The sequence below is a fragment of the Candoia aspera genome, chromosome 5 (assembly GCF_035149785.1).
Source record: "Candoia aspera isolate rCanAsp1 chromosome 5, rCanAsp1.hap2, whole genome shotgun sequence".
Classification (NCBI taxonomy): domain Eukaryota; kingdom Metazoa; phylum Chordata; class Lepidosauria; order Squamata; family Boidae; genus Candoia; species Candoia aspera.
The window spans coordinates 116,158,867-116,183,263 of record NC_086157.1 but is presented as its reverse complement, the minus strand read 5'-3'; the positions used below and the strand labels follow the sequence as shown (position 1 = coordinate 116,183,263).

Here is a 24,397-nt window from a genome sequence, read left to right as displayed (position 1 = left end):
ATCATTAAACAGCAATGCCTGGGAGAGCTTCCAAGGGAGGAAACATGTAAGCTGATTTCTGGGCTTGCATAATAAAGGAGAACTTGGATCCACCCCCAGGCTGCATTCCTGCAAGATGCCAAGCCAAGGGCAACAACTGTTTCTAGGTTTGCATAACGCGGGAGAGCCCAGATTCACTCAACAGGCTCTGCTGGTGTGAGACGCCAAGCCAAGGTTAGAACTAACCAACGGTCCGGTGGCAGCTGGTCTTTCACCAGTCTGGCTCAATGAGTCCTGCGTGGCAGGCACTCCAGCAGAGCCATGCTTGTCAATTCCACCATGGTCCTGTGTGTTGGGCCGCCGCAGGGCAGGAATCTGATGCTGAAAGAGACTGCCATCCTACCTGTGCCTTCACGCTGGCTGTCCCTGGGGAAAGGAAGGACAGGTGTGGGCTCCCTGCAAGCTCTCATGCCCCTTTCTGGGATGCAACAGACGGAAGATTAGGTCATGTTTTAATGTAGGCATTAACCAGGCCATCACTGCAAGAATCTCTGGGTCCCATCTAGCTGTTGCTGCTGCTTTGTTAAAGTCACCATTGTTAATGTTTTCTACTACAGATTAAGGTTACTATGGTAACTAAACATTTTGGCCCGGTGAAGAGGTTGAATTTAATTGTCTCCTTTTCTGATGTTAATTTTTGCTCCTGGGGGGAAGAACTTGCCTGGACTTGTTTTAGTTTCAGTTTCCCTTCTGTATAGGCATGTAGAGAGTTAAGCAGCTCTCACTGAGAGCCTGTAAGAATGCAGAAGCTTTTAAATATGTTTTGCTTTCTGTAAATAAAATTATTTTTATAGAAATGCCTGGTGTGTGACTTTTCTGATCTCTCCTGGGCCAAAGGCTTTCCTAGCAATCTGCCAACAACCATCTCTAGTTTACCATCTTCTCACCTGGTTCTGCCCCTCTTCCCCACCAACAGTCCTCTTTCTCTTGCACGTATATGCCAAAGCATCTCCCTTGGTCAGGATTCTGTTTCCTGTGTCTGATGAACAGGCACATAAAATGCTTACGCAATATCAAATTGCAGAGTTTTTAAGGTGCAACAAGCCCTTGTGTCATTAAAATAAACAAAATACAGATAAAAATCCAGAGAGTAGGTTCACACAACACAGACAAAACCTGGTTTGCCTCTTTTACGGCTTAGCAGGCTGTGCACACCAAGCCAGCCATGTTTATTCAGTAAATCATGGTTTAATGCACTGTGTGAACACAGTTACTACACTAAGCATGATAATGAAAATGTGCAAGCGTTGATGTCACAACACTACCCCCACTGTGGAGTCCTTGGTGCTTTCTGAGCTTGGTCATTTGCTCGCAGACGTTTCATTACCCAACTAGGTAACATCATCAGCACTGATGATGTTAACTAGTTGGGTAACAAAACACGTGCAAATGAACAGCCAGGCTCGGAGAGCATCAAGGACTCCACAGTTCGACTCTGAGCTCCAGAGATTCTCTTCTATTGGAACTAACCTCACTCTTTCATACCTGAATCCCAATATCAGACAAGTACATAAAATGCAAGAGTTTGTATTGTGATGGGGTGGTGCACATTTTGTTACTCCTCACCCACATGTGGGAACTCAACAGCTGGGCTTGCATAACTCCATAGTCCAAACTAAAATTCTTATTTGTGTGTGTGTTTGTTTAACAGTATTTGTAACCCCCCCCCCAATTTTGTGCGGAAAATAACTTAGCACAATGCAAATTAAAAACATGAGATAACAATATAAAGACTGTGAAGCAACAGCGTCATCAGAATACACCTGGTTGTTTATGATTCAACATTTTGTGTCTTAACGTGTTGTATGAAGCAGACCATCCTATAAGCCCTTGTATAATGATTTGTGTTCACCTTGTATGTTATGCGAACTTGGCCATTCTGTTTTCTGAATTCAGGTTTGGGGATAAACTTGCTGGGGGAACTCAGGGAATGTCACTGGCTTCCCAGGCAGCAAATAAACTCCTGCTGTTCCCCTTCAGAGCTGTCGTTTGCATCGAAGACACTGTGTTGGCCAAGAATTCGAAGCACGTTGTTTTATATCTGGGGAACAAAAGCACAAATGCAAATATGCCGTGGGGGGGGGACCACAGCTGACACCACCCCCTCTGGTCGTGGGCCTGCCTTTCCCTCCAGAGCAACCCAGTGACAGAGACCTTCTCCACCCTCCTAAGATTTGGCCCCAGCCTTAAGGCTGGTCCTAAGCCCCAGTGGACCCAACCTTGGGAAACAGGTCTGAACCTTTTAGAAGGTGAGCCGGGCTCAGAAGAGAGACTTGCTTCCTGGGGGGTTCACTGGGCCATCACAGCTCCAGCGCAACTGGCTGGTGGGTGAGGCGCCGTCAGAGGAATGGATCTTATCAGCTACTGTCTCGCCACTGGCCTCATGCCCTTGATTCAATTTCCTTCCCCCTCCGGTAGAGCCGGGAAATTAGATTTGGCTTTCCACGCTTTTCCATTCGATCATTCCTTCCTGGGACTCGAGCCAGGTTTTCTAAGCAGACCTTGGCTTGCCGGTCCTCCATCCCTCATGGCATCAAGCACATCAAGCAGATGCTCTTTCAGTAGCCCGCCATCCACAAAACCATGCTGGAATATTGAGGGATCCCCTGGTTTTGTGGACTACAATCCCCTTTGGAGCTTGGCACTTTGCTTGCAGACCTTCCGATGACTAGGGAACATCGTCAGTGCGAGGGAGGGTGGGGTTTGCTCCCTCCCTCGCATTGATGATGCGGCCTAGTCAGATAATAAAAGGTCTGCAAGCCAAGCGCCAAGCCCAGAGAGCACCAAGGACTCCACAGTTCAACCCTGAGCTCCAGAGATTCTCCTCTATTGGAACAATCCCCTTTCCCAAGTCTTGAACCAATGCCCACCTCAGGGGTACACTGTCCACAAGCCAGGGCTGTCCACAGGCTACACTCAAAAGGGTCCGTCAGAGCCCTCCTTGTCTTTTTATGAGTATCGCAGAAAACAGGTGGGGCTTCAGTGGCACCACTGTGGACACCACCTGGACCTTTTTGACCCTTGTGGACCCCCCTCCCACAAGGATGCAATGCATCATAGAGTTGGAAGGGCCCCTTGAGGACATCAAGCCCATCCTCCACTCAGCACAGGAATCCATATTATGGCACTCCCCCTTCCCTGCCGACAACGGCTATGGGATCTGTACCCCTGCTGGACATCTTCCCTGCCAAAACTTCCGTGGAGCTAAAGGCAGCGGGCAAACTTGTGCATCCTGAAAAAGCTTAAGTTCAGCATGAAGGAAGGTGCAAAAGCTGGTCCTGATAGGTATCAGACCATCTAGTCCTCTCTAAAAGAACTCGAAAGGGGTGCCTCACTTTGATCCTTGGGCTTTTGCCACTATTTCCTAAAGGAATCCATTCTCGGGGGCCCCCTGGGGGGCCACAGACACCCCGGAGCCTGGGACCCTCTGCCAGGCCAAGCGGCTTTAGGGCGCGCCGATGTGCAAGAGCAGCTAGGAGTCTTCCCGGGCACAGGCGGGGGTCGCCCTTGCAGGACGTCAAGAGGAGGGGGTGAGAAGGCGAGGGGGGCAAGGTCGCGGTGTCCACAATAGCGGGGATCGGGAGGAAGCTCTCGCGGAGGAGGAAGGAGGGGACTGGGCGTTGGGTAGCGCTACTGTGTAACCCGCCCAGCCTCGCCCTGTGTGTTTCCCCCGGCCCGCTCCCGCCTTCAACTCGTTGTATTTAAAGCCCTGCCAAGGGACCGCCTCTAGCAGCGCACAAGGCTCATGCGCCACCCAAGCTGGGGGGTCTCGAAGGGGCACCCAGATTCTGGGCCTGTTCCCGGTGGGTCGGTGAGCGTGTTTGTCTGTGCTAGGCCCTGGAGAACCCTCTGATCTGCCTAAATTGCACGGACCCGCCCGGGCGGCGCGCCCCCGAGGTCGCTCCTGTACCGAGCCCCGAGGGGGGCGGTTTGGTTGAGATGCCGCATTTGGTGGGGACCCAGCCCTTCTGTGGCACATCTCTTCCGCTGTGTCTGGTGCACTAAACCGGGTCTCACCAAAGCAGCCTCTCTCGCTGCCGGGCGCTCCCCGGCTCCCCTCCCCGCGATGCAGGGCCTCTGCGCCGACCCCGACGACGCTTTGCCGCCGGGGAGCGCGCGCGGCCCCCAACTAAGACCCTCCCCGCGCCCCATGCTAGCCCGCCTTCAGGGGCCCCGAGATCCCGGCTGCGCTCGGCCAAGCCGGGCGCCGTGAAGCCAACCCGCCCCCCCAACCCGCGCCCCCAACTCCTCCTCGGCTTATCTCCCCGCGGGGGTGGCGGCTGATGCCTGGCCGCGATAGCGGTCCTCGCCCGCGGGCCTGCGTCCCCTGGCCGCCGTCCAAGGCAAGGCAAGGCGAGGCAGGGCGGGGGCGGGCGGGGGCAGGCGGGCGGGGGCTTCTCCCGGCCAGGAGCGCCGCCCCGCAGTCCCCCCGGCCGCCTTCCTGCCGAGCGGACGCAGCCCTCGCGGCTTCCACGTGAAGAGGCTTCCAGCCGGGCAGGTGCGCGTTCGCGGGGCTGCTGGGGGAGAGGCTGCGGCGGCTCTTGCCCTTGCCCTTGCCGGGTGGGGGGACAAGCCGTGGGAGGGGGCGTAGCAGCTCCAAGCGGCGGAGGCGGCGCTCCCCGGGGACCCCGCTTCCCTTTCGGGTCCCTCCGCTCCGGCCGCTTAGCGCTCAGCCGCGGGCTCGCTCAGCGGAAGCAGAGACCGGGCATTCCCTGGGGGCGCCCCGCTGGAGCCCGGCGGTTCCTCTCCCGATCCGAGCCGCCCCTGTTCACCCGGGCTCCCGGCCCCGCAAAGCCCCTACAGGGGTCCGGGGCTTCCTCTCCCCGCGTGGGCTTGTGGGGTGCCTGGCAGAGGAGCCGCGGGAGGGAGGGCCCCTGTCCCGTGCAGCCAGAGGAGGGGAGCGTCCGGGCCCTCGGCCGATCCCGGTTTTCTTCCTCTCCACTGCCTAATTCAACGAGCAAGTGAAGGGACCCGTAGCCCAGCGGGAAGTGTAAACTTCTTTCAGGCTGAGTTTGGGAGTAGAAGGCTGAAGCAGCCACGTTTGGAGGGCAAAGTGCCTGCTCTGGGGGTGGGGGCGAAAGGGCCCTGCCAGCCAGCCTAGGACTGAGGAATCAGCCTCTAAATTCGTGCAGGACAGGCTGGGTGGCCCCTTCCAAGCCGTTCTCCTCCACAGAATAGCCTCCACTGGGTTCCCAGAGCTACTGGCTACATCCCTCTCCTCCAGGGTCCTCATGGCTGTCTGGGGCCCGCTCCTGCTCCTGCTGGCCATCTGTGCCTGCTGCTGTGGCTCCTCCTCCTCCTCCTCCTCCTCGGCTTTCCCGCATCACCTGGTCCAGCCGAGCTCCCGGCGCAGCACCTGCAAGCCCGTGCCCAGCAGCATGAGCCTGTGCCATGGCGTGGGCTACAACGAGATGCGTCTGCCCAACCTTCTGGGCCACGACACCATGAAAGAGGTCCTGCAGCAGGCCGCCTCGTGGGTGCCCCTCTTGACCAAGCAGTGCCACCGGGAGACCAAGAAGTTCCTGTGCTCCCTCTTCGCCCCTGTGTGCATCAGCCAGATGGAAGAGCCCATCTTCCCCTGCCGTTCCCTCTGCGAGGCCGTCCAGGACAGCTGCGTGCCCGTCATGGCTGCCTTCGGCTTCCCCTGGCCAGAAATGCTCAACTGCAGCCGGTTTCCTCTAGGGAATGAGCTCTGCATTCCGCCAGTGGGCCCCGAGGACCGAGAGCCACTCCTCCAAGAAGGTGAGCGGGTGGGGGAAAGGGGCCAGTGGGGCAGGAGTGAGACTCCCAGGCCTGGGCACGGCTTTGAGCAAGCTGCCCCTTTGAGGGGTTCCCCCTTGATGCATAAGGGCACCGTGCGCCATGCTCCTTATCCAGGACACATGGGAGCCCATTCAAGTGCAGAACCTAGTTTGTTCTAATTTGTCGTTTTCAGAAAGAAAGGCAACAGGATCTTGGTTTTTTTAGCTTGGTGCCAAGGCTGAAGTGGGAGACCTAATGGAGTGTATAAAACTGCTCCTTGTAAAGGAATTGTGGGCATTTCTCACAGGGTTAGAACTGAAGCAAAATGCTGGGAGATTCGAGGCAGGCATTAAACGATGGCTTCGCTGCCCAATGCAGAGTTGCTGTGGAATTCACTCTGAAGACAAGTGAGGAAGGCCGCCCTTAGACAGTCCTCAGAAAGGGCTGGAGGGGCTGGCTGTCCACCAGAACCTCCCTGGAAGGACCCACGGTCACCTTAAATAACAAGGGGGCCAGGGGAGCTCTTGCTGCCCACCCATACTGGAGAGTTATGGACCCTCATCTGGTCTCAGCCACGGGGTGTCCCAGAAAGTCGGCTTGGACCCACCCCCAGGATTCTTCTAACAATCTTAACAGCCAGAACAATGACACTTCTGGCCCCGGCAATTCTTCAGCCTCGGCCTCTGTGGGGGAGTGAGAGAATTGTCTGTGGAGGGAAATAGCTGCTGAGCCTGTGTACAGAGGGGTTAAGGGAGGGGGTGAGGCCTGGGCTGGAAGGACAGCATTGCCCAATGTTTGCCCAGACCAACACAAAGGGGGGATGCAAATCCAGTTGAGGAAGGTCTCACGTCTGCCTGGCAGCCCGATGGCAACTGGGGAGTTTTTCAGAGGATAGAACTGAGGTGTGTGTGTGTGTGTGTGTGGGTGGGGGGCGAGATTCTTTTTTCCCACCAGCTGGGACCCAGGGACTCTCTGCTCAGGAGGGATGCATAGCCCTGCCCCTCCCCTCCCCTCCCTCTACAACCATTTCCTCAGTCTCCTGGGGGCAGGATTGGGGGGGGCTCCCTTGCAACATCCCGTCAGTCGAAGCCTGCACACATCCTGGCAGATCAGGGAGGTTAACAGCCTGCGGGGGGCGGGGGGCGGGGAACAGAGAGCCCGCTAGCACTGCAGATACACTTCAGCCGCTGTGTGAAAGTACTTTGCAAACCAGCTGTAAATGGTTGTTTGCCAGAGACGGGGAGCTGAATTGGGCCAAGGGCCCCTGGCATCTGAGCATCTCTGCCCAGCCGGGCCTGTCCAAGCAGCGCCATCCAGCGGTGCACCCCCAGTCTCACCAGGCGTCCCCTTCTCCCATCACTGTCCCCCCTCCCTCCTTAGTGGCTGTTCTCCTAACAGGGTGGCCCCCGGCTGGAGTCCCTGATCCGTCTGAGGACAAGCTGAGGCCAGCCTGGTTGACCCTGCAGGGCCACCAATCTCCAGCCAAAGGTCTCGGTGAACGTTCTGAGCCACCAAACCTGGGAAGAGGCCTGGGCGTTCGCAGGAGGAGGACGTGACGTTGGGACACTCCGGGAGAAGAGACTTGTTGACCTGGGGGCCCAACATCAGGAGGAGTCTGGGAGCACCTTTTCCGACCGACCTGAAAGGATAAAATAATAATGAGGAATAATAATAACCTGTAACAAATCAATCAGAGGAGTCTGTTGGGAAAAGTGCTGCCGGACCTTTGTCTGATTTTGGTGAGGCAGGAAGGCCCTGCGGCTCCTACCGGCCACCTCTGGGGGCGGGGCTGTGTCTTCTGCCTCTCCTGGGGGTCCCCCCAGTGCTTTTCCCTCCCTACCTCTCCTGCTCCGCTCTCCCCCTGTTCCCCTCCAGATGCCGTGTGCGCAGCCTGTCTTGAATCCGGTCCGCGCGAGAAGGACTTCCTGGGGAAGGTCTGCAGCCAGGATTTTGGTGAGCCTGGGGGTGCATCAGGTTCTGGGTGCCCCACACTCTGAGCTGCCCACCTTTGGGTGCTGGCCCAGGGTGAGGGTGGGACAAGGAAGGCAGCAGCAAAGCAAAGGGGACCATCAGTCGGGCCAGAGCCGTGACGTTTGGTTGCCCTCTTCCCTCCTTCTGCCTCCCGCAGCTCTGAAAATGACCGTCAAATCCTTATCTGGCGTTGGGGGGGACCTAAAAGTGATCCCAGAGGTCCGGGGCCGGACGTTGTACAAGCAGGACGGCTGGTCCGAAGAGGAGCGAAGGAGGCTGGTTCTGTGGCTGGCGGACGGCGAGGCCTGCTCCTGTGAAGAGCTGGCAGGGGGGCCGGGGACCGTGGTCCTCGCCATGGGGCACCGTCTTGGCAACCGGCTCATCCTCTCCTGGGTCAGGAGGTGGAAGCACGGAGAGAAGGAGCTGAAGAGGTTCTCCAGGGTGGTGCGGAAGCTGCAGTGTTAGCGGTGGGTCCTCGCTGCCCACCGCCCTCCGTGCCTTCTGCCAAATATGGACCATTGTGATTGAAGCCAGGGCCTGTGCTGAACCTCGCGTGCAACTGTTCCTCCGTATCACAGAAGAATTGAATGGTACTACAGGTAGTCCTCACTTAACAACCACAATCGAGACCAGAATTTTGGTTGCTAAGCAAAGCAGTCATTAAGTGAATCCAACTCAATTTTATGACCTTTTTTGTGGTGGTCATTAAGCAAATCACACAGTTCCCCATTGATTTTGCTTGCCAGAAGCCAGCCGGGAAGGTCAAAACTGGCGATCACGTGGGCACAGGATGCTGCAACGGTCATAAATGTGAATCGGTTGCCAAGCATCCAAATTGTGATCACGTGATCGGGAGGAGCCCTGCAACAGCCGTAAGTGTGAGGACCGGTTGCAAGTCTTTTTTTCAGCACTGTCTAAGTCCAAACCATCACTAAACAAGTGGTTGTTAAAGGTAGATAAAGGTAGATAAAAGGGATAGCTAGCAAACTCAGAGGAACAGAAATGGTCAACCGGTTGTCCTGTGGGGCTGTGGAGAAGGAAGGAGTTGGGGGGGCAATAATAAAATGATGGAATGAAAAACAAACAGAGTGAGGGAGCACCTTTTTCTAGACAATCATGAAGGCTGGGAGTGGGCAGGGAGTAATTCTGTTTTTTTAAAGCAGCAATATTAAACAAACTTGTTGCCTGAATTGCATTGTCAGGGAGGAACCCTGGCTTACGAATGTAAAGCCCACGAAAAGGCAGAAGCCGGGCCCTGCTGGGTGGGACCCCTGGCCTGTCTAGTCCCGCAGTCTCTTCTCCGGTGGCCCACCAACTGCCCCAGGAGGCTCCAGCAGTTTCGGCAACACTAAATATTTGCCAGCCGGCAGAAGGCCGCCTGCCCACCATGGCACAAGAGCAACTGGTGGCAGGTTTGTGGTGGTTTGTCCTCCAGCCACACCAGACTGTCGGGTGAGTCTGCGGCCCCGGGTGGAAACCCAGAAAACGGGTGGGTCTGGTGGCCAGGCAGAGCACAGTGCCTGAACTGAGTCCACCGAGTCACTGAGGGGCTTGGGGCACATGCTGGCTGGGGAATTCTGGGAGTTAAAGTCCACACATCTTAAAGTTGCCAAGGTTGAGAAACCCTGTCTTAGACCGTTGGCCGCTCAAACTTCCGTGTGTTTTATATACTGCGCAGAGAGCCTCCTAATGCAAGAAGGGTCTGCCTGCCTTCTAATTAATCCATGTTGGTAAAGGTGGAATCATCCCATGTTCCAGAAGGTCCATCTGCAGGTAGGGGCTGTGCTTTATGGCTCTGACAACACCACCGCCTTGCTCTAGCCAAAATGCCCTCCCGGCCAGCCATCAGAAAGTGCCCCTGAAAGGCGATCTCTATTTCTGTTCTGCGGCTCTTTGTTATTGCTTAGCTAAATAGTTTGCTGTAATTAAAAGAAGCCCACATGCCTGGCCTGTGGGTTTGATTTCAGTAGGGGGGAAGCAAATTGTGGAAATTGTATGACGAGGGGCCAGTCCCAAGGGAAAAAGGAGAAATATCTTGGTCCCTTCTGGGGTGGGGGGACTGAGAGGTGGGAGATGGGCAAGCTCCCTTGGGCTGACTCCATGGCAAGGTGCAGCCATTACACCCACTCCAATTAAGGTCGCTCACACACTCACAGCCTGTTGAGCCACGCAGAACTTGTAAACCCCGCTGGGTTTTCTGGAGAGGTGCGGCTTGAGCAGACAACACCCACAGCCCTGGTCAACAGCCGGGAAGTAATTAGGGACACACACAAGTCACTTCCAACTGACCACTGAGGCACAACAGGCTCTTTGGAATACACGGAGACCCACTGAATTTAAAGTAGCAGCAAAACTTTACTGGTTGCAAGGTACATTTGCTCTTTTGCACACGCACACACACCCTTCTCAGCTAGGCTGCCAGGCACTAGCTGGAGGGACGGAAGCTGCCAAGTCTGGATCCAAAGATGACTCGAGGGGTGGGCAGACCCCTTTTTACCCCCCAGTGATTAACTGGGATTGGGTTTTTTCCCCATGTGCTCAGGCCCAGCTTCCTTTGTCTGGTTCAGGCAACATTTTTCCTTTGTTTCCTTAAGGACCTGCTTCCTTCTTATCCGAAGGGATCTTTTAGGCAAGATTCCTGGCTTTTGGCCCTCTCTGCTTACGTGCCCGCTTCACCTTTAGTCATGGCGCCTTCAGCCTAGTCTCACACAGCAAGGCAACCAGCGCTTTCCCAGAAGCAACTCCTGTGCTGTCCAGCTCTGCAAGAGGGTTGTTGTGTGCCCCTCTGGCGGACAGCCCCCTCCCCAGATTGCTGCCCCTTTGGCTGTGGGCTGTGGTGGGCGTTGGCAGTTGAGGAATCCAGCATGGCTGGTCTTTGGGCACGTGGCTGGGGCGGGGGTCTTTCGAAGCAACAGGGCAGGGGGCGCTCGACAACTGCAGCCACTCTTTTGGGCCTCCCTGCAAAAGAGTCCACGGCTCCATTCACAAGGACTGCGGGGCCTGCTTTGCAGAGCCAGAAGGATCCAATCCATGGGGGCAGCCTGGTGGTCCTTTCCCCCAGTGGCGCTGGATCCAAAATCTTCCACTGCCAGGGCCGGGCTGCGGCAGGTTCTCTGTTGCCCTGTTGTTCATGCACATGCTTAGCTGTCCCTGGTTATGACCTCTGGCCACTCAGTTTGTGCCATGTGCTACACTGGGAGCTGCCCACATGGACTCAGGTCAGGATGAAATGGGGCTGGCTGGTTTGTGGTTCAGTGTCTCATGCAAACCCAACCGAGTTAGCTCACGGTTCAGTGCATCATGCAAAGCAGAGGATTGGGCGAACTCCGTTAACCCTGGCTTGCTGTGTTGTGTGCCTTCACTGATGTTGAGGGTCCCTTACTATAAGGGTGCAGAAGCAGCCACAGCTCGCCCTCTCCCTTGGACCCTCCGGTCAAATCCCCTCATTGCTCCAGAGTAGCACCTTTGAAGGGTCTTCATCTTAAAGATGCTCAGAACCTCCCAAAGCAGGAGGGGCTGAGGGCATCGCTGGGAGGCAGAAAAGACCTGCCTGGCCTTGGACTGGGCATGGGCCCCTCTGCCCTCCATCAAACTGGGCAGAATCAAAACCTTGAGATGAAGGGGGAGGTTGGTCTATCCCTCCAGCGGAGTCACCAACGCTTGCCTCTCAAGGTTTGGTCCATCTGGGGTTAAGACCCAGCGCAGTCTCTCTGCTGTTCTCTTCTTATCTGCCACCTGCCCCAGGAGGATAGGTACGGGCAGGTAACTCAGGAAGCAGCTTCGGTGTTGCCATCAATCATTCATGCAGCCCACTGTTGTGAGAGAGGCCCAGCAGCGGCTCATCCTCCAGACACAAGGGACCGGTCTCGCTGCAGCTCCCAGCAGGTAAGGCAGCCCAAGGGCTGCCCCATCGCAGCCTCCCCTGCTGAGGGCTTTTCCCCACGCCCAGCTGGCCTGGTCTCCCCGCATTCCGGGTGACAGAAGCGACTGGCCCGAAATGGCTGCCCTTGTTTGTGATTCCCCGCCCACCTGCCATGGCCCGACTTTCCCTCCAAGGTCCCAGGGAGCAAATCTCATGGGCTTTCCACCCCCCGGGGTGGGGTGAAGGGGAAGAGACCACCGAACATTAAGGGTCACCTGTCTCGGGCTGGGGCCCAGGGGTGCCACGTGTTTGTCCAGAGCTCCGTCTCTAAGCCTGACCTACCCTTCAGGATGGCTGTGAAGCTAAGTCCAAATCCCCACAGGACATTCAATGCGTGGAAAGCAGGCCTGTGCTCAGGCCTTCAGGGAAGCAGAATGCGATTGTCCGAGCCGACCAGTTTTCGATAAAAAGGACCATCTGTTCCGAGGAAGTGATGGGTTGCAACTTAAAGCAAGGTGGGGGGAGAGGGGAGAGGCTCTGCAGGCCACCTCCTGTCCATCTGTCCTTGTCTGATGGGTCTTCTCGCCTCAGCCAGCCCTCTTGAGCGCCACCATGGTCTCTCCAGCCATTGCGTTGGCCTTCGTGCCCTTTGTGGTCACCCTGCTCATCCGCTACCGCCATTACTTCCTGCTCTTCTACCGCGCGGTGCTGCTTCGGAAGCTGCGGGACCACCTGACTGGCCTCCCCCGGGAGGAGAGGGCCTTCCGCTACGTTCTGACCCACGCCATCCCTGGAGATCCTCTGCACATCCTGGAGACCTTCGACCAGTGGAGCTACCACTGCGAGTATCTCAGCAACCTGGGACCCCAGAAAGGTGGGCCCTTGGGAGACCCCTCCCTCCCTCCCTCCCTCCCTCCTACCCACCTGTCCAGATTGGGGCATCTAGCAATTTAGGCAGAAAGGGTATTGCAGCTGAGGTCCAGTCCATCTTCTCCTTCAGTTCCCAAAGAGTTCTGGAGAGGACTCCACTGATAGGGCCCCAGAGACATTGGCCGTGTTCACACAACATACTAAAGCCAGCATGACTCCCTGACAAATTCATGGTTAAATGGTGGTCAAGGTTTTCTTACTGGGATGTACTGTATAAACACAGTTACTGTTTACATCGGCTGTTTTTCATCCAGATTTAAGAATTAGATCCTTAAGTGGGCTAAACAATCATATGTGGGTTCCCACAACCTGCTGTGCCAAAATGGGGATTGCTTTTATCTTTAGTGTGTGGCATTGACCAGTTGTTGTTACTTGTAAACAATGATTTATGGCTTAACATGGGAATCCAACCAATTGTATGTTTTTCAATAAACAATGACAAATCATAGCTTTGAGTTGTATGAACCCAGCCCAGTGTGATCTGTAAATTATGGTTTATGGCCTAGAATGTTATGCACCAAATGTTTGATCCATAAAAGCTGAGTATGACATGAGAACTTAGCCTCTTATGACTGTGAAATGACTTAATATTTAGCCATGTGCACCTGAACCATGATACCAATTTTCTGAGTTGAAATAAATTGTCCACATAGATAGCTTTCATCCTGCATACTAGGATGAAAGGTGGTTGGCTGGTACAGGTAGTCCTTGCTTAACAACCATTTGTTTAATGACAGTTCGGACTTAACAATAGTATTAAAACCTGATTTACGATGTCACACTTAAGACCATTGCAGCATCCCCCTGGTCACGTGATCACAATTTGGGTGCTTGGCAACAAGTTTGCATTTATGACCGTTGCAGCATCTTGGGCTCACATGACCACCATTTTTGACCTACCTGGCCAGCTTCTGGCAAGCAAAATCAATGGGGAACTGTGTGATTCGCTTAACAACCAGGTGGTTCACTTAATGCCCCTTTGATTTGCTTAATGACTGCTGCAAAAAAGGTCATAAAATTGGGTTGGATTCACTTAATGACCACTTTGCTTAGCAACTGAAATTCGTCTCAATTGTGGTCATTAAGCGAGGACTACCTGTATATGGTTCCCCATGGTGTGGTTGAGCAGACCATAGATTAGCGTAAGGCAGTGTTTCTCAACCTCAGCTGCTTTAAGATGCATAGACTTCAACTCCCAGAATTCCCCCAGCCAGCACGTTGAAGTCCACGCATCTTAAAGCAGCTGAGGTTGAGAAACACTGGCGCAAGGTACAAACCTAATCTCCCTCCGGCTTTCATTCACCATCCCACCCTTCTCATTTGGCATTTGTGATGCTTGTAGCAAAGATCCTCGAGCAACTGATCAGTGACAAAGCCCCCCTCACCGTTTTGGAGCTGGGCACATACTGTGGCTATGCCTCCATCCTCATTGCACAATCGTTACCGCTGGGCGCCCGGTTGTACACCGTGGAAATGGATGCGTGCAAGGTGTCTGTGGCTGAGAAGGTGATTCGGCTGGCTGGCTTTGACGACGACACGGTGAGCAACCCTGGGCTCTGCTGCAGCTCTCCCCGGGCAGAGTGCACAGGGTAGCGTCTGTTGCTGGGCGGGAGCCATAATCAATCAAGCAGAGCCAGGCAGGGACTGTCAAGATGAAACCCTTCTGGGAAGCAGGGAAGCGGGCAGGGTGAATGCGCTGTCTTTGCTAAAAGGCAGGCAAGTAAGCCACCACCCACCCAGGAACGGTGAACGGATAATACCTTCTTCTCCCACGGCCACCCTGGGAAGGAGGCCAAGACTTGTCCAAAGGCACCCAATGTAATGGTTACCTAGCCCAAATACTCAGACTCACAAGAGGTTGCTAAATGAAATCTGATTTATTAAGGAAACTGAGGCAAATACAGAGAGAGCTGAGAATGAGCAAAAGCGCGCCAAATACAAACTAAATACCCTCGCTTCAAACCCAATCCCGCCCCTCACCCCACCATAGTAACCACCCCCTCCCAGGTGTTGGCAACCGTCACACATCGGCCTGGGAAAGCAACCTTGAATACATGTCATAACCCAAACATACATTCCTGCAGAACAGCAAGGAGATTACAGCCTGGCACGGCTGAAATTCCCCTCCCCGCAAATGACAGACACGGAACAGGAGAGTGACATGTGAAACGTTACGATGTATTCAAACCATTGGAACGATGAACATGACATATCGCCCCCCTTAAAGAAACTAAACTAAGCAGCAGGTTCATGCGGCTAGGCAGAATAAAGACGGGCGAAGTGATTTTACAGTGTGGGATACGCATCAGCAACTATACATAGGAAGACGCGCATCAAAGAATTCACATATGAAACGCTCCAATTCATCTCTACATAAAATCTAAGCATTGGCATGAAACTATTTGCGATACATATATTAGCACTGAAAACTACGATCATGACAAAACGCAAGGAACAGGTTACAGAGGTTAAACAGCATATAAATGCAAAAGGCTAAACAGCATGATAATGCTAAAGCAAACCACAAAGCCCCGCTCCTCCACTCAGTCCGGAGGGACATGCTTCCAGCAAACAAAGCCCTGAAGCCCACCCCTATCTCGCCCGAAATCCAGGATTTCTCGCTGATCGTCAGCCTCGCCTGGTGGGTCCACCTCCTCCGCCCTCAGTGCGATGAATGCGTCGCCTTCTTCCTCGGGGCCCCAAGGCGGGCTGTCTCACCTCGACCTCTCCGCTGCATCCCGCCTGGCCGCCGCTGCTCTCCACGCAGCCCAGGCCCCTCGAGGCCGCACCCTTCTTGGCGCTGACGCAGGCGCTGCCCCTTCGCATAACGCCGCTCCTTCTCCTCTTCCCAGGATCTTTGGCCGGTTCTTCCCCCGGAGCCCAGCGGGCGACTGGGTTTTCCATCTCGCCCCGACTTCGCTGTTCTCCTCTGGGCGAACACCTCGTGTGCATGCTCAGCCCTTCCAGCGAGCTGGATCCACTCGTACAAACTGTACGGGTCATCCCGTCCTAATGACCAGCGTAGCACTTCGATATTTAGGCCATCCTTGAACAGCTCGATGATGGTTGCTTGTGACCAGTCGTCCACCTTCCCCGCCAGCGCCTTAAACTCCAGCGCATAATCAGCCACCGATCTCGATCCCTGCTTAAGTTCTCTCAAGGCACGCTTCGCCCGTTCTTTAGCTAAGGGATCCTCGAAGTGCTGCTGTAGAGCCCAGAGGAATTCGTTGAATTTTTCCAGTTCGGGTGCTTCCGACTGGCACATCTGTACATACCAGTCTGCTGCCCTCCCTTTAAGTTTGGTAGCAATGGTGATAATTTTCGCTTTTTCTGAGCGAAAGAGCGACCCCCACTCCTCCATGTATGCCTTTGCATTTGTTAGGAAGAATGAGAGTTTTGTCGGGTCCCCATCGAACTTGACGGAGAAGTCCCTCAAACCGCCCGACGGGCTGCGCCCCCCCACTGGGGTTTCGGTTGTTCCGACAGCTCTTGCCTGCCGCCGCTCAGGGATGGGCGGCGACGCTACGGGCGGCGACGCTAATTCCACTCGGACAGCCTGGTCCCCTTCTTTCTGACGTGCTGCCCTTCTCCGCTCAGGGGATTGCCCATGGGACAAAGGGGTCGAATGCCGTTGGCTTGACCCCTCCTGCGTTTCCTTCAGCGAACTCAGGTCCAGACTCATCTTTTTCAGGATAAGTTCTAACGAGTCCATTTTCGACTCCAGCACCCGGATACGGTCCGGAGTGGGAGAGTCCCCTTTTGCCGGCACTTGGATTACTGTAGGGGACCGCGGGTACCTCTGCCTCCAGGATGGGCCCCCCACCACCAAGACGTCCCCCCGGCTTTCATCCCAGGTGACCAATTCGCCCGGGGTGGTTACTGTGGTCTCCGGCGCGGTTTTCATGCCCGCTGCGCCTTCCGACCCTGAACTCGCCTCCTCTCGAATTGCTGAGAGCTCCCCCAGGTGGGGAGGCTGGTCGGGGCGCATCACGGTAGAGTCCGGTTCCCCTTCACTCGACTCCTCACTTTCCACTAGCAGTATGTCAGGATCGGTCATCGCCAGCACTCTCCCTCACAGGGTTGGACAAGCCGGTCTTTTCCTGGAAAGGGGCCAGGGGAATTTTGAGTCTTGGGATTCTCAGCTTTATGTAATGGTTACCTAGCCCAAATACTCAGACTCACAAGAGGTTGCTAAATGAAATCTGATTTATTAAGGAAACTGAGGCAAATACAGAGAGAGCTGAGAATGAGCAAAAGCGCGCCAAATACAAACTAAATACCCTCGCTTCAAACCCAATCCCGCCCCTCACCCCACCATAGTAACCACCCCCTCCCAGGTGTTGGCAACCGTCACACATCGGCCTGGGAAAGCAACCTTGAATACATGTCATAACCCAAACATACATTCCTGCAGAACAGCAAGGAGATTACAGCCTGGCACGGCTGAAATTCCCCTCCCCGCAAATGACAGACACGGAACAGGAGAGTGACATGTGAAATGTTACGATGTATTCAAACCATTGGAACGATGAACATGACACCCAATGGGTTCCTGTGGCTAAGGCACCTGGACCTGGGTCTCCTACCCCAGGCCCAACCCTTTTATTATGACCCCCTGGAGATGCCTCCCTCAACCAGATCCTCAGCCCCTCCACCTCGTTTCCAAGAATGGGGCTGCAGACCCCGGAGCCTCTCCCCCTGCAGCGCTCTGACGAACTCGCCACTCTTCCCCCCATGCAGGTCGAGCTGATCGTGGGCCCTTCCGAGGAGGTCATTCCGCTGCTCAGGGAGACCTTTCTGCTGCCCCAGGTCGACTTGGTCGTCATGCACCACTGGAAACGCTGCTACCTGCCAGATCTGCAGCAGCTGGAAGCTCAGGGCCTCCTCCAGCCGGGGGCCACCATCCTGGCGGACAATGTCATCTTCCCGGGGGCCCCCCGCTTCCTCCAGTACGTCAAGGCCTGCGGGAAGTACCAATGGCGGGTGCACCGGACCAGCCTGCAGTACTTCCGGAGCATTCCTGATGGCATGGCCCAGCTGACCTACATGGGTCTGGAATGAGGGGCAGAGCAGCCTCCAGGTAAGAGGGGAGCAAACCCGTCTGCCCTGGGAAAAGAGGGCAGAATAATTGCCCAGCAGACAAGAAAACTGTGCAAGGCACTGGGGGTGGCTGGAGGCTCTCTTGAAGCCCCTGGAAAATACCACATGGGCATATAGTCCAAAATCTTGTTGGCCAGCTTCCCCTTGCCACAAGTCAGGGCCAAATGGTCACATAAAGGTGCAAGAACACAGCCATTCCTGAAGGCGAAATAATATATATAAAAAAAAAACCTTGAAAACAAAGGGTTAACCATATGCTCGTTCCTTAATCCTCTGTCAATGTTTAGATCACAAGCTTCAGAAAGTAGGTTGAGTTTCCAGCTAGGAGAGATGGAAAGGAATCTTTAATTTCAGGACTCTTCTTACACACACCACGATCAGCAGCTTCAGCTGAAGCCATGAAGTCAACGTGCGTGCCTGCCCCAAAGAAGTTCCATGTGGCGTCCCTTGATGCTGCTTCCACAGCAGAAGAGTCCCCCCCAAGTTGGAGGTCCCCTGCCCCACTCGAGACAGGATGCTTAGCCAGTTAGTGGAGAATTGGCAAAGCGCCCCTGCTCTGACCTGCTCACGCCCGAGACCTTTCTGGGAAAGCAAAGCCACCAATCGATGCTTGCAGAAGCTGTGATGTTACCGCTGGTGCCCCGCACGCTACACAGAGCTGGCTTCAAAAGCCACATTTGTGCCGTCACGCTTGCTGGAAGTCCGAAAGTACAAGAACTGGCGCTCACGAGAACAACTTCCCTTCACAGGCCGAGGTGTCAGCTCTCAGACATTATGGCACGTTGAGTGTGCACATTTGTCTTTTTTAACGCTGGTTCGGCCTTGTTTCATACTGTGATTTCTGCTTATAGCTTTACCATGTTATGCTTTGAAATGTATTGTTAAATCACACAGAGAAACATACTAAAAAGCACTTCAATCAAACATCTACAGAGCACCAATTCTCCTATGCATTATATTTCCCTGCAGTATCCTACCCTCAGCCCCACTCCCACCCTTTCACTAGTGGAAATAAATCCTCTGAATAAAAGGGAAACAGGGAAAGAGTTAGCTTGAAATGATTTCCTCAAATTGCAGACCAAACTCTGCATCAGGAAGCAACACTGGTGACACACCCACTGCCTAGCATTGTCCCTCATTTTCATAATCCAGTATTACTAAACATTCCTCAGGGGTGGGTAAACACAGAAACACAGCCAAATCCACAGGCATCCTCACGTTCCCACTCTTCAGACCCAGATATCCTCTCCGGTGGCCATCCTCACGGCCCTCTGCTTCCACCTCGCCCCACCATCCCTGCAGGACGCAACACCCCCGTGAAGGACTGCGCTCTCCAGCCAACGTGGGGTTAGGCTGTCAGCCTGAAGGTCATTCCCAGTGCTACTATAGGGAGGGAATCTGAAATAGACTGCAGGGAGAATAAGAACAACACAGGTCAAGTAAAAACAGTTTTATTTACAAATAGCTCTGACTGAGAGTAGGAAGCCCATGGACAGACAGAAAGAGGAATAAGGGAGCAGGACTGGGACTGCTGCCAGAGACAGACATAATACCCAAGTCTTCCCCTCTGGCTGATTGCTCGGCTCCCTCAAAACGGATCAGCAGAGCAACGCAGGTGGCCAGCTCACTGGGGCAGCTGGTATGGACAGTGGCAGGTATTCAGTCCCCCCTTCTGGCATGGAGTCGCAGCAGGCGGGGAACACCCATGTTTGTCTGCTCAGCAAGCATCCGGGCTCAGGAGCCTCTCCTGTGTACACAGACTGCAATTTGCCGCTGCGGCTGCTGCTTCTCCAACATCTAGATCATCCACTGATCTTGGTCTTGCTCAGCTCCTTCCATGTCCACCTGCGGGGGAGAGAGTGGACAGACTCTTACGAGAAGGGAATTGCTGCTGGAAGGCGACTCTGTATGCCACCAGGCCTGCCCTCTAGAAAAGGGGAAACTGTACAGCCCCACTTCCTAATTCTAATTTCCTGGCACTTACTGCATTAAGTGCCAGGAAGAAGTGCAATCTCATGTATGTTTGGGATTATGGGCAGGTGGGGCTGCCCATAATCTGGCAGGAGGGCCATGCTCTGGGTCCCCTTGATTAAAGAGTGGGGGGGACCTGGGAAGCAGGCCTTCTTTGTTGCAGTGCCCATCTCCTGAGATTCAACGGCCCCCGCTCCTGCTAGCTTTGGGGGAAGCCCTTAAGACTCGGCCACTTTCCCAGACTTGGAGTTGAATCTGTGAGTTTCCTTCTGATTGACCCTTGGTTGCCATTTTTGCTTTTTGTCAGATGCTTTCTTAATTGTTTCTGCTATTTGCTATTAAACTGATGCTCTAATTGAGTTAGTCGCCCAGTCACTTGGCCATATAAATCTAGAGACAAGCAGGAAGAAAATGCAGCAGCAGCAGGAGGGAAACACCGTTCTTTTAAGAGAACCTGCAACTCAGAAGTCCCGCCTGCCATTACAGAGGTCAGTTTAAGAGGCAAAGAGAGCAAAAAGGCCTGTAACAGGGCACTCCAGCAGGATCTCCTCTGATAATTGTAAACTGCCCAGGGTCCCCCTTTGGGGGGAGATGGGAGGTGATAACATTTGAAAAACAAACAAACAACATGCTCGGACAGTGATTTAGGGCTCCTGTGGCTCAGCACATTCCAGCCCATCTTCCTTTTAAGGCAAGGGCCCCACCTGGCAAAACCAAGCGCTACAAGAACCTGCAACGGAAATGGGCCCGAATCTTGCCCACAGACCTCTGCCATCTGGCACCTGGGGAAAGAAGGGCCAGTCGTGCTTCCTTGAAGCCCCAGGCAGGCCTTGTCCTAGAGCAGGGCTTCTCAACCTTAGCCACTTTAAGATGGGTGGACTTCAACTCCCAGAATTCCCCAGCCAGCTACGCTATGCTGGCTGGGGAATCCTGGGAGTTGAAGTCCACCCATCTCAAAGTGGCTAAGGTTGAGAAACCCTGTCCTAGACAAAACCCATGGGCTTTTGTCCAGACCACAAGCAGGGGAAAAAGCACAGCGGCCCAACCTCGTTGATCTCGCCGTCATCAGGAGACTCGTTATAATCGTTCATCTCGTCCATGTCATGCATGTCCTCATCGTCTTCAGAGTCCTCCTCGCTGTCCTCGTCGTCCTCATCGTCCTCTTCTTCCTCCTCATCATAAGTCTGCTAAAGCAAAGCAGAAAGGCAGCCATCACCTCGTTGCCATGGCAACCTGGCGACTCCAGGAAACAAAAGTCCTGTTCACCAACGTTCCCACTCCCTCCTTCCCTTTCCCACTCCCTCCTTCCCTTTCCAAGGGGTTCCTCTTCCTCCTTCTCCCTTGAAACTCTCCCCCCACCACCCCACCAGGTCATCTTATCTATTGAGAGCCTTCCAGGCAGTCCCGGATGAATTCACTGGTACATTAGTGCATTTACCCCTGAACTACCGTGACAGCTCAGAAAGATGATCACTTTTAAAAAAAAACAAGGGAAGTGCGTTTCTAGCCCAAAGAGATTTTGCAAATCTCTCTCAGTTCCTTTTCTCTTTTTGTTAAAAAAAAAAAAAGTGTTCCAACCTTCTCAGAATTCACAATTTACCTTCATCTCCACCCCATAAACCCACAAGGGAGAAAGACTCAAAGACTTAACAGCAGGGGTCAAAATCTGGTCAGTGCTAGCGCACAAGGGTCCCAATCAAAACATCCTCAGTTAGTGTTTATTCAGCCTCTGCCAGGACGCATCCAGCAGAGGGGAGCCCGCTGTTGTGGGGACTCACTGAGCACAAAACCTCTGTGCACAGCTTCCTTAGGTAACGGAGAATCATGCGGAGCCTAGAAGCACCTTTTCCCCACAAATTTTACAAGCTTCTCAAAGCTGCAGCTTGTGCCTTTTAATAACATTTGTCAGTGGGGAAAAACACTACCAGACGGATGATGCTTCACTAGCATGGTTCTCTTCCTGCAATTTAGGCAACAGATGATCTTAAAAGCTCTGATCTGCCAACAGCCGATTTGGGTGGGAGAGATAAAGGATTACCAACGACACACTGATTACGCATTTGTAATAACTCACAGGTGGAAAATCTGAGCCACTGCTTACTATTTTGCAAATTATATCAAGAACCTCGAACTAGACTCATCATCGTGCCTTTGATAATTCAACTGAATAATTCTAGTTTAGAAGAAAAAAAATCTATTTTCTGTAGGCAGATGTCGCAACATGTAACTAAACAAGCTGCATTGTTTGCAATGGCCGCAAGGAAGATATGGAAGCAGATGTTGACAAACAGCGCTGTTAATATTAGAGGGGATATACTGAACTTATACGGATTATTGCAATTTTATATGAATTTTGCTAAAACCTATGGTTGCAAATGCTGTAAATGTGTATACAAAAAACTCTGATATTCCAGATTGGCCTTTCCACCCTTCCTTCTCTCATTCATCAAGGTACAGATGCCCCCCAAATCTTCAGCGGGTGCCAGGTGGTAAAGTGGCTCTTACCTCCGAAGCAGGTTTCCCAATTGGGACCAAATTATTGTCTTTCTCAGCTATGCTCTGCAGCTAGGAGAGAGGAGAACAGCAAGTAATGAGGCTCTGAAGCAGCATTTCTCAACCGTAGCCACTTTAAGGTGGGTGTGGACTTCAACTCCCAGAATTCCCCAGCCAGCCAAGGAAGACGATGAGAACATGCAAGACATGGACAAGATGAACTAGTACAATGAGTCTCCCGATGACAGCAAGATCAACGAGGTTGGGCCACTGTGCTTTTTCCCCTCCTTGTGGGCTGGACAGAAGCCCACGGGTTTCTCTAGGACAGGGTTTCTCAACCTTAGCCACTTTGAGATGGGTGGACTTCAACTCCCAGGATTCCCCAGCCAGCCAGAGAGACATTGATCTGAAGGGAAGGCCGAAGCCTGAGTCAAGCTTCCCGAGGCTTCCGGAAGGCTGGGCAGGGGGCAACTCTGGGGGAGAAAGCAAAGGGGAGGACACCTCCAAGAGCAGCTCCAGCCCCCACGCTGCTCACCCAGGCCTGGTGCTGCTGCTCCTGCTGCTGCAGCTCGTTCTCATCCACGCAAGGCCGGTCCAGGTTGAACCACAGAGCCTCGGTGATGCGCGGGAACAGAGAAGGGAAGAGCGTGGACATGGCTCCCTGGGGGTCAGAGAGAGGGGCTGATGAGAGGCAGGAGGAGGGGGGTGAGCAGGAAGGGACCCCCACCATTCAGACCGACGGCCAGAGGAAGTGCAAATCACGCCTCCCTGCGCCCCCCTCACAGGAGGAGCCAGGAGCTGCAGGTTGCGCATCGCTTGTCACTCTCGGTGGTCAATTCATGGTTCTGCTGGAAGGAAGAAGAAGGGGAGGCGGCGGGTGGGCTCGGCTGCAGAGGCGATGGGGCACCGCTGGGCGAGCCGGAGGACCGGGCTGGGGACGGAGCGCCCTGGAGGAAATCTGCCCGTGGGGGTGCTCAGATTCGACGCCCGCGGGATGGCACGTCACCAGCCCATTTACGGTCCTGCGCTTTTATCTTGTGCTGGCAGAAGGCGGCCGCGCAGAAGCCACCTGCAAGGCCTCCCTTTTAGAAAGAGGCCTCTCCGCGAAAATTGCTTGCCTGCGAGAGGCGACGCCGCCTCTCCCCGGTCCTCCAAGACGGGCATCTTCTACTTCACGTTCAGAACTATTTTGCGGGCCGCCCCACAGGCGCGGGGTCCACAACGGACCCTGCCACGGGAGGTAAAGCGCGTCCGACCAGGCCCGGGTAAAGACGCCGCCAAGCGGGCAAATCCCTTCGGACTAAAAACGGCCGCGGGCGGCGAGGCTCCCCAGGCTGTCCGGGCGCCCCTTCCAGGTCCTCCCGCGCCTTTCCCGGGGCTCTCCCTTCATTTGCCCCGCAACAACAACCCTGCGAGGTAGGCCGGCCCAAGAGAGAAGTCACCCCGGGCGCTTCCGGGACTCGGGCGCGGACCTCCCGGCCTCAGTCCAGCTCCTCCCCCGTCGCCTCCCGCACTGGGCGTTCTCGGGCGCCGCGGGAGCCTCACCTGCCGCCGGCTGAGGCCGGAGGCCGGGAGAACCGCGCCGGAAGTGCGCCCGCCGCGACCCGGAAGCGGCCTTCCTTCTTTCCTTCGGGGGTCGCTCTAAGCGGCCGGTTGGAGATGCACTTCCGGTCCCTGGTTTCCCGCGCGAAGAGCTATCACAAAGACGACACCTCCTAGAGCAACGCCACTGGCCTCCCATCACGTGTGCTTTTCAGGCGCGTCCCGCTCGGCGTTTCTTGCTGGGCTTTCAAAGGGCTCACTGCGCATGCGAGCGAAGGGAAGAAGGGCTCCTGGCCACGCCCCACCCGGGCAGCGTGTGGTGCGCTTGCGCGGGAGCACGTGCTTCTTCCAGTGAGGGGGTGCTAAGGAAGCTCGCCGTGTTTGAAACTTTAATTAAGAGGCTCTGCAACCTGGCGCCCTCCGGCTTTGCGGGGCATCGGTGCCCATCGTCCGCAGACGGGAGGGGGATGATGTGCACTGGAGTCCCCCCCTGCCTTCCGACGTGCATGAGCGCTCGCCGACGGCCTTTGGGCGCCACGACGATGCTCCGCCAGGAAAGGGCCGCCGGGCCGCTCGGAGCGGGACGGGCGTGGAGGGAGCGGCCGGGAAGAGCCGCCCCGTCCCCCCGCCCCTGCTCCTGGCCAGCCCGGGGTTCGCATTCAGCGGAGGAGCCCCTGCGTCGGGCACCAAGAGAGTGGGCGCCGCGGACCTCCCCCCCCCCCGCTCTCAGGCCCTTCCGCTTTCGCT

At 54.8% G+C, this 24,397-nt stretch overlaps 3 protein-coding genes across 5 annotated transcripts; 2 read left to right on the top strand and 1 right to left on the bottom strand.

Annotated features, from left to right (window-relative positions):
* The first annotated feature begins 4,447 nt into the window (after positions 1-4,447).
* LOC134498425 (secreted frizzled-related protein 2-like) lies at positions 4,448-8,315 on the top strand. Of its 2 annotated transcripts, XM_063304501.1 has the most exons (4): positions 4,448-4,537; positions 5,264-5,781; positions 7,657-7,734; positions 7,910-8,315. In XM_063304501.1, exons 2-4 carry the CDS (start codon positions 5,271-5,273, stop codon positions 8,215-8,217), a joined length of 897 nt encoding a protein of 298 aa, XP_063160571.1. In that variant the 5' UTR covers positions 4,448-4,537; positions 5,264-5,270; the 3' UTR covers positions 8,218-8,315. The 2 variants fall into 2 exon arrangements, with proteins under 2 accessions (XP_063160571.1, XP_063160570.1); XM_063304500.1 differs by lacking the exon at positions 4,448-4,537 and having other exon boundaries at positions 5,112-5,781.
* A 3,842-nt stretch (positions 8,316-12,157) lies between these two features.
* On the top strand, positions 12,158-17,605 carry LOC134498424 (transmembrane O-methyltransferase homolog). The gene is made up of 3 exons (XM_063304499.1): positions 12,158-12,488; positions 13,887-14,083; positions 17,285-17,605. Exons 1-3 carry the CDS (start codon positions 12,227-12,229, stop codon positions 17,603-17,605), a joined length of 780 nt encoding a protein of 259 aa, XP_063160569.1. The 5' UTR covers positions 12,158-12,226.
* Positions 17,606-19,079: 1,474 nt separating this feature from the next.
* On the bottom strand, positions 19,080-23,671 carry ANAPC15 (anaphase promoting complex subunit 15). Of its 2 annotated transcripts, XM_063306015.1 has the most exons (5): positions 23,654-23,671; positions 22,644-22,769; positions 22,121-22,180; positions 20,662-20,802; positions 19,080-19,489 (listed from the first exon to the last, which is right to left on the bottom strand). In XM_063306015.1, the coding sequence occupies exons 2-5, from the start codon at positions 22,761-22,763 to the stop codon at positions 19,442-19,444; spliced, it is 369 nt and encodes a 122-aa protein (XP_063162085.1). In that variant the 5' UTR covers positions 22,764-22,769; positions 23,654-23,671; the 3' UTR covers positions 19,080-19,441. The 2 variants fall into 2 exon arrangements, with proteins under 2 accessions (XP_063162085.1, XP_063162084.1); XM_063306014.1 differs by lacking the exon at positions 23,654-23,671 and having other exon boundaries at positions 20,662-20,799; positions 22,644-22,816.
* Between the last annotated feature and the right edge of the window lie 726 nt (positions 23,672-24,397).